This window comes from Candoia aspera, chromosome 1 (genome assembly GCF_035149785.1).
Source record: "Candoia aspera isolate rCanAsp1 chromosome 1, rCanAsp1.hap2, whole genome shotgun sequence".
NCBI classification, from domain to species: Eukaryota; Metazoa; Chordata; class Lepidosauria; order Squamata; family Boidae; genus Candoia; species Candoia aspera.
The window spans coordinates 52,549,375-52,565,704 of record NC_086153.1 but is presented as its reverse complement, the minus strand read 5'-3'; the positions used below and the strand labels follow the sequence as shown (position 1 = coordinate 52,565,704).

The 16,330-nt window shown below is 38.9% G+C and overlaps 1 protein-coding gene across 1 annotated transcript in view; it reads left to right on the top strand.

The window, feature by feature from the left end:
• Positions 1 to 4,666, top strand: part of LOC134497987 (calpain-8-like) — a 58,270-nt gene extending 53,604 nt beyond the window's left edge. Inside the window, exons 19-21 of the mRNA XM_063304054.1 lie at positions 347 to 463; positions 2,849 to 2,907; positions 4,355 to 4,666. Coding sequence (XP_063160124.1) covers positions 347 to 463; positions 2,849 to 2,907; positions 4,355 to 4,378 — 200 coding nt within the window. The 3' untranslated portion in view covers positions 4,379 to 4,666. The remainder of the gene's footprint in view (positions 1 to 346; positions 464 to 2,848; positions 2,908 to 4,354) is intronic.
• The last annotated feature ends 11,664 nt before the right edge of the window (positions 4,667 to 16,330 follow it).

The following is a 16,330-nucleotide window of genomic DNA, read 5'->3' as shown; positions in this document are numbered from 1 at the left end:
CCTGATAATTGCAGTCCCAAATCACCAGGAGAACTTCAAACTGGGGACAGCTGCTGCAGAGAATATACATACCTGTTAGGAGGAATAGCCAATAATCCATTAATATCTTTCTACAATTCTACACCTGTGTTTTTCAACCTTGGCAACTTGAAGATGTCTGGACTTCAACTCCCAGAATTCCCTAGCCAGCTGGCTAAGGAATTTTGGGAGTTGAAGTCCACATATCTTAAAGTTGCCAAGTTTGAAAAACACTGCTCTAAGCTATACTAAACTGGCAGAATTAAATTAAGAGGGATCAGCACAATCACATGCCCAATTATTAATTACTGGCTTTCCTTCTTCACAGGCTTCACTCTCAACAACAAAGTCCAGCAAAGTATAGCTATTCGCTATGCCTGTAGCAAGCTGACCATTGATTTTGATGGCTTTGTGGCCTGTATGATTCGCCTAGAATGCCTGTTCAGTAAGTATTCCTGAAACCAGAAAGAAAGAATCTGCTACTGCTTTACATCTCCCAGAAAGAATTTTTACTAACAGGCAAAAGATTTTTAGCCTGAGTACAAAAATCCATCTGTCAGTGACTGAAGACTACTGAAAAATGTCTCTAATTTGTAATATTAGATAAAGAGCTAAACAGGACAAGATCCCAAAACCATTCTATCTGGCAAAGCAGATACATATGCATTGAAGGCATATTATTCTTTCACAAGCCCCAGTCAGACCAATAGCTGCCTAAGATACTGATTGCAAACTCTACTCAAGATCCACAGTGTGACTGCTGTCTTGCTATGTACTATACTGAGTAACTGGCTTGTATGTTGTACTTGTAAAAAAGAGAGTTGACTTGTACAGGAATGCACAATAGCTATAGCAGCATAGAACAACTCTCTGTTGAGCATACTGTATATTCTGTATGTGTAAAGCACATCTCTGGTTAGAGAACATATAAAATATTTGCTGGCCAAGGGAATCCATGGGGAGGAGTCAAAAAAGTCAAAGTGGCTGTGCAAGTGAACCCCTGCCTTTTTTACATGTGATGCATGTGTGATGGGCATAAGAAGGGGAGAGGCCTTTAATCACACAACTGCAGTCCCCATCTTGACCTTTTTGATCTCCTTCATGTGAACCCTTCCCCCTCCTAGATGCTGGGTTCCCCTCTTTTCTTGTCCAAGATGCAGAACTATTCTGAACTGTTTCTTCAAATTTCCCTTATTTTAGATCCTATCCTATCCTCTAAAAGAATCTTCCACTTTTTTTCTCTGTCAGTTTCAAAATGCTTTAGAATTTCCTACATCTTTAAAAAAAACTTAATTAAAATGTGAGAAAACAAGGAGCCTGTAGACCATAGTAAAATGTTTAGTAAAAGTATGACATTCCCACAGAACTCTCAAACTGCTCTTAACCAAGTTAAGAGCCCAAATTCTTCAGTCCACTGTTGTGATTTTATTATTCAATGCAAGTATGTGAATTCCTCGATGTTTGCCAGATCTATAAAAAAATCAGTCTGTGCAGAGATCTGGATTTGAAAGGTAAATGATGATTTGAAGCATGCATGAGTGTGTACATAGCACTTCTTTAAATCAGCCACATCTTTCCCTTGACTCATGTGGAAGATGCACTTTCTTTAAGGAATTTCCAGCATGTGCTTTGTGACCTGCAAATCATCTTTGAATCTGGGTCACTATACAGATTCTATAAAGAACGTATTAGGACTAAGCTGAAAAATGGCAACATTTTATACTGGGATCAGTGTTATTTTTTAAAAGTTTGAAGGTACAAGATATTTGCAATTGAAGAGTAATTTGTTATAATACACAGAAAAGTTTTTGAATATTTGGGAAAGGGGAAAGAGTGTCAGAGAATTTCGAGAATACATGCACAGACGGCAAGTATAGACAATGGATTCCAAGTTGAAAGTTTTCCAATTGGACAAATCAGTGAGTCAATTTGATTAAAGCTCAATGCCTGTCTGATCTTCACTTCTGAAGTTAGGAGTAACATTTTCCACAGGGCCTTTTAGTTTTGGTTATTGGATGAAATCACAAAAAGGGCAACTTGTTCTCCTGATTAGTCTGACCCAATTTACTTTAATGGCACAATTTTGCAGTAAACCTGCACTGTAAGGAAGAGCTTTAAAGATTTTTAGATAATATTGCCTTTTGACAAGAAAGTTAAATGAAGTTCATGTTGCCTTCTTAATTCTAAAGCCTTACATAAGGAGAAAAGAGTTTTGTGCACATCGTAGAGGAAACCCTCCAGGGTGTTTTTCCCATACAAGCAAAATGGGATTACTGTATGACTATTGTGTACAGGTAGTCCTTACTGAATAACTGTTCGTTTAGTGACAGTTCAGACTTACGATGGTGCTGAAAAAACCAACTTATGATCAGTCCTCATACTTATGATCATTGCACCATCCCCACAGTCATGTGATCATGGTTGACAACCGGTTCGCATTTATGACTGTTGCAGCATCCCATGGTCATGTGATTGCCATTTTCAACCTTCCTGTCCAGCTTCTGACAAGCAAAATCAATGGGGAACTGCATGATTTGCTTAATGACCACATGGTTTGCTTAATGCTCATAGTGATTCACTTAATGATCATCACAAAAAAGGTTGTAAAATCGGGTTGGATTTGCTTAATGACTACTTCGCTTAGCAACTGAAATTCTGGTCCCAATTGTGGTCATTAAGCAAGGACTACCTGTTAAACTATGTAGAAGTTGCCAAACTTCAGATTCTGAAGGCCAGATTTTAATTACCTCCATTCATCCTTTAGTTTTGCATTTTTGGCTTATCACACATTACTATTAAATCTAACATCTGCTGTTGTTTTGCTACTCAGAAATGTTTCAGATGCTAGATAAAGATAAGTGTGGAACAGTTCAGCTTTCTTTGGCAGAGGTAAGCTTGTTTTAGTAAAATGTTTGTGTGGCTAAGACATCACAGAGTGATAATAAGATATTACTATCAAATCACCATAACTGTAAAGCTATGATGCTTCCCAGCAATATGGGAAATCTGCTAAAAAGAATTCAAAATATGAAGGAAAACTCTTCTACTGTATGATATGAAAACTCACATGTTATCACCAGCTGTTAGAAATATACTTGTCTATTTTGGGGGCAGCACTGAAAACCTGGTTTAAGTTTTAGAGGGTATGTTCCTTTCTTTATATTCAGTACTGGCTCAAGTGCCCCATCCAAGGAAACCAGGGACACCAAATTTGAAATCTTGGCAGCTGTTTCTCCCTCTCTCACCCCTATCTGAAATAACAACATTTATTTAAATTAATAATTAGCACTAAGAACAGCAAAAATTAATAGCACACACAAAATTACAATAATCTCCCCCAAATTCAAAAATCTTCACATTGCATCCCATCATCTAAATATGCTAATGACAATCAATATCCTTTTGCTTTATGTACACCTAAATGGAAGTATTGACTGGTCACCCTTGCTTGTTCTGCTCATATTAAAAAAACGGTTAGGGTTACAGTACCAAATATTAATAGAAAACAGCAACAATCTCTTGTACTCTTCATAAATCAATTAGAATATCTTTTTCTTCAAATAAGGTTAGCAGAACCACAATTCCAACTGACAGATTCCTATGAGTAAAGTCAGGGAAATGATCTGAAAGCAACTGGGTTAAATTAGATATGTTTATCAGAGTTTGAAACCAGTAGAAGACAATCATCTTTCAGAGACAGAAGATTATTTTAACCAGTAGTGAAACAAGGTCATATCTGATGTAGTAGTTCAAGTACCTTCATGACAATAGTACTAGTTAGCTTAGATCAGTTGACCAATGTGAAAATAAAATTAAAATAGCTAAATATATTGGATTTAATCCAAAGAGATTTTTTTCCCAGCAGGTGTAAGAAAGGTATAGTCCTTAGACACTAATGATAGTAAACCCAAGGTGCTGCACCTGTGCATCTACCCTCTATGGATTTGGATGCCAAAATATATTGCAGATAGTGCTGGGAAGGGCTACACTCAAACAGAATTAGGAAAATCTTTTGAAAACAGTCATACGGAAAGAGCTGCCTTCACCAAAGAGGTATTACAGCAAATCACGACCTGAAGAAAAACGACAGCACAGTTCATAAAAATGACCTGATAATAGCACTACTAAATGTTGGTGCTGCAATAGAAAAGGGCCCTGGAGACTGTCAAAGGACTGTGGGTCGCCCAGCCGTTGTTAAATGATAACAAATTTGGTTGGACAGTCAAAAAAGTCTCTACCGGCAACCAGAGAAAACACTGCAAAAGTAAATTCTGCAAAACTTTAAATAGGTAACTGTGTATTGTCCTAATTCTTATATTCTCTCTCTCTTCCATAGTGGCTATGTTGTGCATTGGTTTAAAGCGTTATTTTTGGCATTCATTTGGGGACTGGACAACTTACCATTCAACCAAGAAGTTTCTGGGAAAGAGTTGATTCCATAACATTCTAAAACATGAGGAAGAAAAGTAATTTCTATGCCAGGCTCTAATGTATAATTTAAAATGATCAGAAAATAAACAAGTATGCATGGAAACAATAAATACTGTACATAGCAAGCATAGCCACATAAGCAGCTTTGATTTAGTGAATTACGTGTGTTATGAAGTCTAAGATTCAAAACTGTGATTAAAACTGAATTCAGTTCTAATTTTATTACTGTAAAAAATCATTTATCTGCTTACATTTTGCATCTACCAGAAAACTGTGTGTTTTGCCTAAGGATGGAAACTGATTTACCTAATACCTGGCATTTCTATTTTCCAAAATGGGAGATCATCCATCCTGGAGCAGATGGAAGAGGGAAGTTAGATGAGTTGGAGAATATCATGGGCTCAGGATCAGCTTTCAAGATAGCTTTACCCCAAAGCAGAAATAATAGGCAAAAATATAACGTAAAGTTTAGTTAAAAATACAGAAATATATGAAACAATATGGAAGAGACATGAATGGGGCCAGGAGATTACTCTAAAGTCTGAAGATGAGGTCCCCCCAAACTGGGACTGACTTTCCTAATAACAAGAACAACAGTAATATATAACACAATAGTCAAGAAATGAAAGGGAGGATAATGGAATTAAAGAAGGGAATGTAAAAAAAAAAAAAAAAAAAACCCCACAATCAGTACTACTTTTTGGCTAACCAAAAACCAAAAGAACCCCAGTAAGTTGTTGAAGGGAAGCAAATTAAATTATCCAATTAGGTCTCCTTCCTGGAAGAACCAAGGGATTGTACAAAGGAAAGCATAATTTAAAAACGTGATTAATGCAGCAAGTCAAGACAGCTACCAGCAAATCACAGACACAAATAACTTGCTAGGAGAATCTGCTGAGACTGAACAAAGGCACATGAGTCATTCAGAAGCTACTCAGCAATGTTGGAATTAATTTATCCCAGCTTACCTTATTACAAGGGCACTTTGATTTGAATGAACATTTACCAATCACCATGTGAAATAAAATATAATATCCTTCTCATTGCTCCCATCTCCCACTCCACCCTGTCAGTGTTTGAGAAAGCACTTTATAAAGTGTATGGCTCCAGAGGATTGGAAATCAGGAACAGAATTTAGTGGAAATCCAGATTTGGACTGGAGTTTACTTGGGTTGGCCCATTTTGCTCTAGGCTGTTGAAAGATCCATCCAAATTATTTATTAATTCATTATAGTTTTATCTTGCATTTTTTCCAGGGGATCCTGGTGGTATACATATCTCTCCCTTCTTCTACTTTTTTCCTAAACTCCTTGAAGTAAGTTAGGCTGAGAGATAGTGACTGGCCCAAAGTGAATTTCTACAGCTGAATGTATTTCCTAAACCTGAGTCTCTCTAGTATTAGACCAACAAGTTGGTCTATGACTTGTATACACTAGTATTAGCAGTGTAACTAAACTGTGTTTGATCCCAGTTTGCTTCTGGATTTTAGATCTTCCCAAATCCAATGCAGACAGTTCTAATCAAGGCACTGGTTAGAGCAAAGTGAGAGAGAGAATGAAATATGCATCTTGCAGAGCTGCTGATTCCTTCTCTGCAATGTTGTTGCTTCTGATATTTTTAAACATGTCTCTCATTGTGTCTTAAATAGGGAAGGTAGGAGAAGTAATTTCTCATGCAGTTGCTCTGAGACAAAGAGACAAAAGTGAAGATAGAAATATGAGTGGCACAACAGATTACTAAGAATAAGACAACTCAAAAAAAGGGTTTGAAGAAAATAGTTTTACAGAGAGATTTTAAGGGATGGCCAAAATTAGATTGTCTCAGAAATAACTCCAGCACAGCTTTAAGTAGTTAACGCAAACAGGACTCACACAGCATCTAGCAAAAGCACTTTTGTTCTTTTAAGAATGCTCTACCCTATTCTAGAATAATCTTTTTAGATTAATTTATTCCAGAAGTGAAAAATTGGGATGGTTTAATATAATCGATCCCAATTCTACCCCCCACCTCCCAAATGGCCAAGAGTTTACTAAATGTTGTATGACGTTGATGTTCTTACCTGAAAATCTTATGCAATTTCAGGCAACACTAATCTTAAAAGATCTGATGATGCTCCAATATTATGGCCATTTTTCTTTTTCAAAATGAATTTTTATTTGAAGTGCCATGGACATCATCTTGGGGAGGAAGTCAGACATGCCTTTCCCTAGTTCTCATGAAGATAATGGGGGAGAGCGCATTTAGATTTGCAAGATACTGTTACTGTAACCTTATAATAGAAGTAGCATTAGCATTCATAACTCTGGTTTCATAGTCTGGTATATCCTGAAGGGCTGAAAATAAATGTAACTATCACCAACGTATGGATTCTTACTTTCATATGCATCTGCAGCAAACTAAATGATACCAGTTCATACTTTGTCATACATTTTAGCTTTTTCTTTCATAAGTAAACTAAGTCTTTCACTTCCCTGCATATATTCATGAACTCCATCGCACACAATCAGATCACCTTCATTCAGATCCTTCCCCTGTCTCTTAGTTTCACAGACACACATTTCTTGTTTGCTTGTTTGCTTGCACTCTTTTGCCACTTACTCTTTTTACATTCCAAGTCACAATCTTCCATATGACATTGTCATCATCAAATGGACCCACAGAAATTGACTCCTCTGCCTGGTCATGGTTTTGGGTAATCATGGCTTTCAAATAATGCTTTCTAGTAAGATAGAGAAGGTATAAATTACGTTACCAACCTTAGTCATACTCACCCCACATACAGTTTGCCAACTAACCGTGTGGACAATATCAGTCAGTTTCACACATTTTGGCCCCCATGGCAAAAGTATACCCAAATACCAGTCTTACCCTGAGCATGTTCAGAATATTCCATGCAAGTTAGGATTTCTAATCTAAAGACTGCTTTACTAGCCAACATACTGTTGCCTGCATCTCACCAAACAGGAGGTAGATGCAGTATACTCATCAGAAGCATCTACAGGAGGGGGGAAGGGAGGGGGGAAATTACAAATGCTGCCATGATGTAGGCTCTACTCCTTTGTATATTTGTCATGCCCTTGCATGCACATGAGAAAGGGACAGAGCTTGCCTCATGATGGTGTACCCCAGTGCTTTCCTCATTATGAAAGAGCTCAGAGGAGAGCAGCAAAGATGCTGAGGGTCTCGGAGGGTAAATTCAGTGAAGAATGGCTAAAGGATATTTAGCCTAAAGAAGAGAAGACTAAGGGAAGACATGATAGTAGTCTTCGAATACTTGAAGCTCTGTCACAGGGAAGATGTGGATTTATCCTTTGTAGTGTCTGAAGGCAGGACAAGAACCAATGGATGCAAGCTTTACAGAGAGATCCAAACTCAAAATAAGGAAGAATTCACTGACTGTAAGAGCTATTAAGCAGTGGACTAGCCTGCCTCCTGGAGTCATGGGTGCTCCATCACTGGAGGTTTTCAAGCAAAGATTGGACAGCCATTTTTCTGCGATAGTATGAGGGTTCCTGCCTTGGGCAGGGGATAGACTAGAAGACCTCCAAGGTCCCTTCTAACCCTATGATTCTATAAAAAGATAAGACAACAACAAGTTATCCTGTCTGTTTTCCACTAATTCAGATCTCTGGTCAGTTACAGGAAGTTAGAGAAAACGGTGAATGACTAGTCCTGGCACATAGAGGGTCATAAAGATCTAAATAACACCTTCAGTATTTCTTGTTTTTATTTATGACTCAGGATACACAGAAATGAATACAATTTTACGACTTTTATTATTCATTTCCTGAATCAAATACTTCACTCACTCTTATACACACACCTACAGTATATATACCTATCCAATTCAAAGACTAGCAGCCAGGTGATGTTTGAATTCCAGGAAACCTACCATTTATGGTACCTCATTCCAGGTAAGGGCTCGAATTCCCATTTGTTGTTTATTCGTTTAGTCACTTCCGACTCTTCGTGACTTCATGGACCAGCCCACGCCAGAGCTTCCTGTCGGTCGTCAACACCCCCAGCTCCCCCAGGGATGAGTCCGTCACCTCTAGAATATCATCCATCCACCTTGCCCTTGGTCGGCCCCTCTTCCTTTTGCCTTACACTCTCCCTAGCATCAGCATCTTCTCCAGGGTGTCCTGTCTTCTCATTATGTGGCCAAAGTATTTCAATTTCGCCTTTAATATCATTCCCTCAAGTGAGCAGTCTGGCTTTATTTCCTGGAGGATAGACTGGTTTGATCTTCTTGCAGTCCAAGGCACTCTCAGAATTTTCCTCCAACACCACAGTTCAAAAGCATCTATCTTCCTTCTCTCAGCCTTCCTTACGGTCCAGCTCCCGCAGCCATATGTTACTACTGGGAACACCATTGCTTGAACTATGCGGACCTTTGTTGTCAGTGTGATGTCTCTGCTCTTAACTATTTGATCGAGATTTGTCATTGCTCTTCTCCCAAGGATTAAGCGTCTTCTGATTTCCTGACTGCAGTCAGCATCTGCAGTAATCTTCGCACCTAGAAATACAAAGTCTTTCACTGCTTCTACATTTTCTCCCTCTATTTGCCAGTTATCAATCAAGCTGGTTGCCATAATCTTGCTTTTTTTGAGGTTTAGCTGCAAGCCAGCTTTTGCACTTTCTTCTTTCACCTTCATCAAAAGGCTCCTTAGTTCCTCTTTGCTTTCAGCCATCAAAGTGGTATCATCTGCATATCTGAGATTGTTAATGTTTCTTCCAGCAATTTTAACTCCAGCCTTGGATTCCTCAAGCCCAGCATGTTGCATGATGTGTTCTGCATACAAGTTGAATAGGTAGGGTGAGAGTATACAGCCCTGCCGTACTCCTTTCCCAATCTTAAACCAGTCCGTTGTTCCGTGGTCGGTTCTTACTGTTGCTACTTGGTCGTTATACAGATTCTTCAGGAGGCATACAAGATGACTTGGTATCCCCATACCACTAAAAACTTGCCACAATTTGTTATGGTCTACACAGTCAAAGGCTTTAGAATAGTCAATAAAACAGAAATAGATGTTTTTCTGAAACTCCCTGGCTTTTTCCATTATCCAGTGGATATTGGCAATTTGGTCCCTAGTTCCTCTGCCTTTTCTAAACCCAGCTTGTACATCTGGCAATTCTCACTCCATAAATTGCTGAAGTCTACCTTGCAGGATCTTGAGCATTACCTTACTGGCATGTGAAATGAGTGCCACTGTTCGATAGTTTGAACATTCTTTAGTGTTTCCCTTTTTTGGTATGGGGATATAAGTTGAGTTTTTCCAATCTGATGGCCATTCTTGTGTTTTCCAAATTTGCTGGCATATAGCATGCATTACCTTGACAGCATCATCTTGCAAGATTTTGAACAGTTCAGCTGGGATGCCATCATCTCCTACTGCCTTGTTATTAGCAATGCTTCTTAAGGCCCATTCAACCTCACTCTTCAGGATGTCTGGCTCTAGCTCACTGACCACACCATCAAAGCTATCCCTGATATTGTTATCCTTCCTATACAGGTCTTCTGCATATTCTTGCCACCTCTTCTTGATCTCTTCTTCTTCTGTTAGGTCCTTGCCATCTTTGTTTTTGATCATACCCATTTTTGCCTGGAATTTACCTCCAATGTTTCTAATTTTCTGGAAGAGGTCTCTTGTCCTTCCTATTCTATTGACTTCTTCCCCTTCCACGCATTGCTTGTTTAAAAACAATTCCTTATCTCTTCTGGCTAACCTCTGGAATTTTGCATTTAATTGGGCATATCTCCCCCTATCACTGTTGCCTTTTGTTTTCCTTCTTTCTTGGGCTACTTCTAGTGTCTCAGCAGACAGCCATTTTGCCTTCTTGGTTTTCTCTTTCTTTGGGATGTATTTTGTTGCCGCCTCCTGAACAACATTGCGAACTTCTTTCCAGAGTTCTTCCGGGACCCTATCTACCAAGTCCAGTCCCTTAAATCGATTCTTCACCTCCACTGCATATTTCTTAGGAATATTAGTGAGCTCATATCTAGCTGATCTGTGGGTCTTCCCTAATCTCTTTAGTCTGATCCTAAATTGTGCAAGAAGAAGTTCGTGATCAGAACTACAGTCAGCTCCAGGTCTTGTTTTTACCGACTGTATAGATGTCCGCCACCTTTGGCTGCAAAGGATGTAGTCAATCTGATTTCGGTGTTGTCCATCTGGTGAAGTCCATGTATAAAGCTGTCTCTTAGGTTGTTGGAAGAGAGTGTTTGTTATGCAGAGTGAGTTGTCTTGGCAAAATTCTATCAGCCTATGTCCTGCTTTGTTTTGTTCTCCCAGGACATGCTTGCTTGTAATTCCAGGTGTCATTTGACTGCCCACCTTAGCATTCCAGTCTCCCGTGATGAAAATAACATCTCTCTTAGGCGTGTTGTCCAGTAGGTGCTGCAGATCCTCATAGAACTGCTCTACTTCACCTTCTTCAGCATCTGTGGTTGGGGCGTATATTTGGATCGCTGTGATGTTAGATGGCTTGCCCTGAATTCGAATTGAGATCATTCTATCGGTTTTTGGATTGTGTCCAAGCACTGCTTTAGCCACTTTACTATTAATTACGAAGGCTACTCCATTTCTTCTGTGGTCCTCTTGTCCACAGTAGTAGATCTGGTGGTCATTTGATGTGAAGTGGCCCATTCCAGTCCAGTGAACAGAAATGTTCACTGACGCCCAAAATGTCTATCTTGAATCTTGACATCTCACCAATAACCACATCCAATTTGCCCTGGCTCATAGATCTTACATTCCAGGTTCCAATGGCGTGTTGATCCTTAGAACATCGGATTCGCCGTTCACCACCAGCACTGTCGGCCGCTAGCAGTCCTTTCGGCTTTGAGCTAGCTGCGTCATCACGTCTGGGGCTAGTTGAACTCATCCTCTGTTCCTCCCCAGTAGCATTTTGACCACCTTCTGACCTGGGGGGTTCATCTTCCGATGGTATACCCATTCCCATACACTTTTATAATTTATGACAAGGCTTGATAAGTCTGAGCTTGGTACTCTTCTCATACCTTTAGGTATTTTTCCACCTGAGCATCATCTCTTTACCCAGTTCACAGGGGAACCATCTCTTGTTCTAAGAACCATTCCATGTTTTGAGAACTGTCTCTTGTTTTAAGAACCATCCCTAGTTGCATCTTAGGAGTCTCAATTCTGATATTTTTCCATGAAATCATCCAAAACTTAGCCTTCTGCTTCTGTGTCTCAGGTGCTCTCAGGTACTCAATCTTTCCTCCATGCCCATTCATACTCTCACACAAATATATGGTAGAAGATAGATAGTTCCCCAACAACCACAAACAAATGTATCTGAAAACGATGTAGTCACCCTGGTAACAATATGGTCACAATCCAAGGAGATGCACAAAAGAAAAACAGCAGTTTCTCTATCTCTGCTGCATCAATGGGAGATTTTTCAATAACCAAATATCCTCTGGCTTTGAATCTGTCAGCTCTTGTTTTCCTATCATTGCTCTCATTCCTACTTTGTCCAGAGTAAACAGTCAAGTCATCCCTATCACCAAAGGCAGTTTGGTTTTGCTGCCACATCAGAGGACACCTTAAAAAAAGGAGAGCACAACCTGAGACAGTAGCTCAAAATTACAATACAGTGCACAGATTATGTGTGCCACCTTTATAATTACTCTTGGGGGCCTTTTAGATCAATCTTAGCTAACTTGGTGCCTTCCAGATGTAGTGGACTACAACTCCCATTATCTCTAATCCTACAGCTTTGGGGAAGGAACTTTAAATTTGGTGCAGGCTAGGGCTGCAGTAGGTGAAGTATGGGGCAAAGTGGATGGGTTACCTCATGTATGAGTGGGGATAGAATTTACTGTTCATTCTTGAATTGGGGTGGATGGAATGAAGCATTAAAATTATTCTAAGTTAATTTTAATTATATATTACAGTTGCAATTTGTTTCCCATATCAAAATATTGCCAATTTTCAGTAACTGCAGTAAGAAGACCATGAGAAGGATTCAAGCCAGGCACAAAAGTGCACGATCCATTCCTAAGAGCACTTCATGCTGGGCCTAGATTAGAACACTTCCCATATTTCAAGGATATGGTTGACTAAGTAGTGGAGGCTGCTTGTAGTGCCCCCATAAAGCATTGCCTCCCCTAGGCGGGGAGCGTGTCTAGCAAAACATTCTCCATCATTGTTCAGGATCAGGTGGTCTCTTTCCCCTATTTTCCTTTCCAGTTTTGCAACATGAGAAACAGTCTTGAATTACTCTTCTGCTCCCACCCCCAAAGACACTCTTTGGCAGGTATGAGTAGAATCAAACATACAAAATAGATGCTCTTCCTCTTGCTTCTTAGCCATGCTGGCTGGGGAATTCTGGAAGTTGAAGTCCACACATCTTAAAGTTGCCAAGGTTGAGAAACACTGCTCTACATCCATCTCTAGGCTCCCTCGTGTTCACCTGGATGGGCAGAGCAGAGTGCAGCACCCATCCTCCTTTATCTTTGGAAGGCAGGAAGTACTGCTCCTTTTATTGGTGCTTTGAGCATGATGCTTTGATCATTGGTGTCAACAACTGCTGAAAACCAAGGCTTTTTCGCTGCACCTCCTTTCCCTTTCCTCTGAGGCTGCATCTGTGAGAAGCTGGTTGAGGCTGCCTGTGTCTTTTCATCACAAGACAAGCTGAACAAGCCTGTGCTTATCAGTCTCTCTTCTGCCTTAGCATTTATAAGGTGCTTCAGGGACACAGCAGAATGGAATGAGCTGAAGTGTAGGCACAGCAAACTTCCAAATACTCTCTGTTAAGATTAAAATAGATAATTGGAAGCTAAATCCCACACCCCATCCATCCTCTCAAGTCTTTATGTATGGAAACAGAGCAGCTGCACAGCTTTTGAACGGGCAAGCTATGAACCAAAGAAAGAAAATGGATTCTGGTCAATTAGAAAGAACTTCCTAATGGTATGAGGAGCAGACTGTCTTGAGAAGGTAATGACCTCTCCATCAGAATTTCTCAAGCAGAGGTGGTGTAGCTACTTACTGAGCTGCTTAATTCTGGATTTTCTGCGTTAGAAAATTAGAACTGATTCTGAGCTACATGCATACAATGTGAGGTCCCAGAGCTCTCCAGACCTTTTAAAGATGCTTTGGAATTTGAATCTTTAATGTAACAGAAAAAAATAACAGTATAATTGTTGCTAACTGTATTTAATTGCTTTAATGTTAAAATGAATTAAATATATTTTTTGTTCGTGCCTTGCTAACTTTTGGGAATGCCCCCCTCAGCACATTCTTCAAATCTAAGTGTGTCCCTCAAACTGTTCCATACCAGTGCACTAAGATAAAGAAACTGTTTAATTTACTCTTCCTTAGTATCAAAAACCAAGACTTTGGCAGATTTCTCCTTTAGTGATACTCAGTTCCTCATCTTTTTTTGACTCTGCCCAGACTTGGACCAGGATGCAAACACTAATATACAGGAAGCTCTCAGTTTTCACTGCTGGTATCTGAGAGCTTGGTACCTGTACAAATAAACTTATCTCACAAAGAAACGAGTCAGCTGGTAGAGCCAATTTAGTAGGATTTCCCTTCATTCTTTGTTATTAGCTTCCCATGAGTTCAGACAAACAGCACGATTATGGATTTAAGTGAGGGGTACTGACAGTTGTATACATCACTAAAGCACACATCTGTATCTCATATCAGCATGCGTCTGTGATTGCCCAGTAGTTGTATTTGCATTCCACGCTGATCCAGGGGTGCTCAGATGTGATGCTGTAATGAACTGAGGGAAGAGGTAAACAAGAACTGATTTTGCTCTGGCAACAACGCAGCAAGATTTTTTAAAATGCGGGCTGTTGCGGGGCAAGCCAGATATCAGACACAGATACTACATATGATAGAACACTCTTTTATAAAATAGCAATGGTTTAATATGAAAAACTGCTTGGCGTACATGGAATGTTGATGTTACTTGATGCAGATTCATTATGGTGGGTCCCCTCCCTGCAGTGCAGGCAATTTATGCTGTTGGGATTGTTTTCCTTGGTGTATTAACGGTTAGGAAATTTGTCATTGGATTTGGGGGAGTGGCTATTTCTTTTCTTTTAATTCTCTCTGTGTTACTTTTGTCTTATTGTACACCTCTCAGGGCCTTTTTGAAAGAGTTTAGTACCAATAGGGAATAAACAAAACTTTATTTGTTTGTTTGCCAGTTAAACAAACAAAATTTTGTTTATTCCCTATTGGTACTACTAAAGGTATAAGCTCACTAATATTCCTAATGAATATACAGTGGAGGTGAAGAATAGATTTAAGGGACTTTTCTTTTAGGTAAAAACCCATATTGATCTTCATGAATAAAGTTCTGTAAAATTATTTTCAACCTTTTAGCTAAAATAATTGTAAACAACTTATAGTCATTATTCAATAAAAGTATTGGTTGATAATTTCTTGTTAAAGTCAACTCTTGGGCCTCTTTAGGTATTAATGCTATATTGGCGTCTTTCTAGCTGTCAGGAATCTTTCCATTCTGTAAAATAATATTCATCGTTTGTTGTAAAGGTTGTAAAAATCCTCAAAGCATTTATAATAAGAGACCACCTGGACCAGGTGCCTTTCCTGCTTTAGTCTTTTTAATAGCTTCACAAACTTCCCTTATTGCGATAGGTCCATTCATAATTTGTCTCTGATTCTCTGTAACCTTTGGTAAATTCTGTTTGTGTAAATATTCATCCACTTTTTCCAAGGAAATTTCTTGACCTTTTAATAAAGTAGAATAATACTGGTGCAACACTTTTTGCATATTTGCATTATCTGTTATTACAATATTTCCATCTTGTAACTTTAGTATTACTTTCTTTTCTTTTTCTTTTCGCAACTTATATGCTGACCATTTCTCTGGTTTATTTGCAAATTCAAAATTTCTTTGTTTGGCATTCATCTTTATTTCTCTCTCTCTCACTGTTAATAATGATAACAGCTCATTAGGATTCAAGCTCAAGTCAAGACTTTTTATGTTTAAAATAGTATTTATCCATTTTTAATTATTATTACAATATTTTACATATTATTTTAAGAATGTTACTTGATGAAGTTCTTAATTGGATGCTTTATCAGATTGTTTTATTGACTTTCATTGGTTTTAGAAATACATTGCTAATGATTTTGAAGATTTCAAGTTACACAAGTAAATATGGAAAAAAGAGTTAGGGAAAAAAACCTTGCTGTGTTGCATATTGACTTGACTCTTGACTGTCATTTGAGTATTAGGATTACCTCCATCAGATGGGCATTGCCTGAGCCTTAAAAGTGAGGTAACATGCACTGGCTGTATGAAATGCTGAATTAGGATGGCCCATAAACAAGTCAATTCTTGAGTGGATTCAAGTCTTTGTCATGAATGCTGTGCTTTAGAGCAAGAATGAATAGTCTATAGGTTTGGAGGATCTGTTTTCCTTTTTAGAACACACTTGTCCACTAATCAGGGCTGGATAAAAAGTAGTGCCTATGGGGGGAATTCAATCCAGCAGGTGTCCGGAGTGGAGCTTATTTCTTCCTAGACCTCATGTACCATGGGGCAACTTTATATTTCAGTTCAGCTTTTCATCTGAGTGATTGTGGATTGAAATTTTTAAATAAAAATTCTAAAATCTGCTATAATACCAAAATAAAGTTTAACAAAAGGTCAGCCATACCACAGTATGTTTTTAAAATGCTTAGATGTATTTACTATTTCTCCACAGTTCTGAATCAGCAACCCATCCCCAGACACAGTAAACAAAGATGTATTGGTAAATATCATCTTTCTTCTGTGTCTCCTTCTGCTTCTTACTTATCTGTTGCAGAAGAAACTGCAATCAGTTGTGGCTTCCTACAGTGGACGTGGGGGAAGATACTGCTAA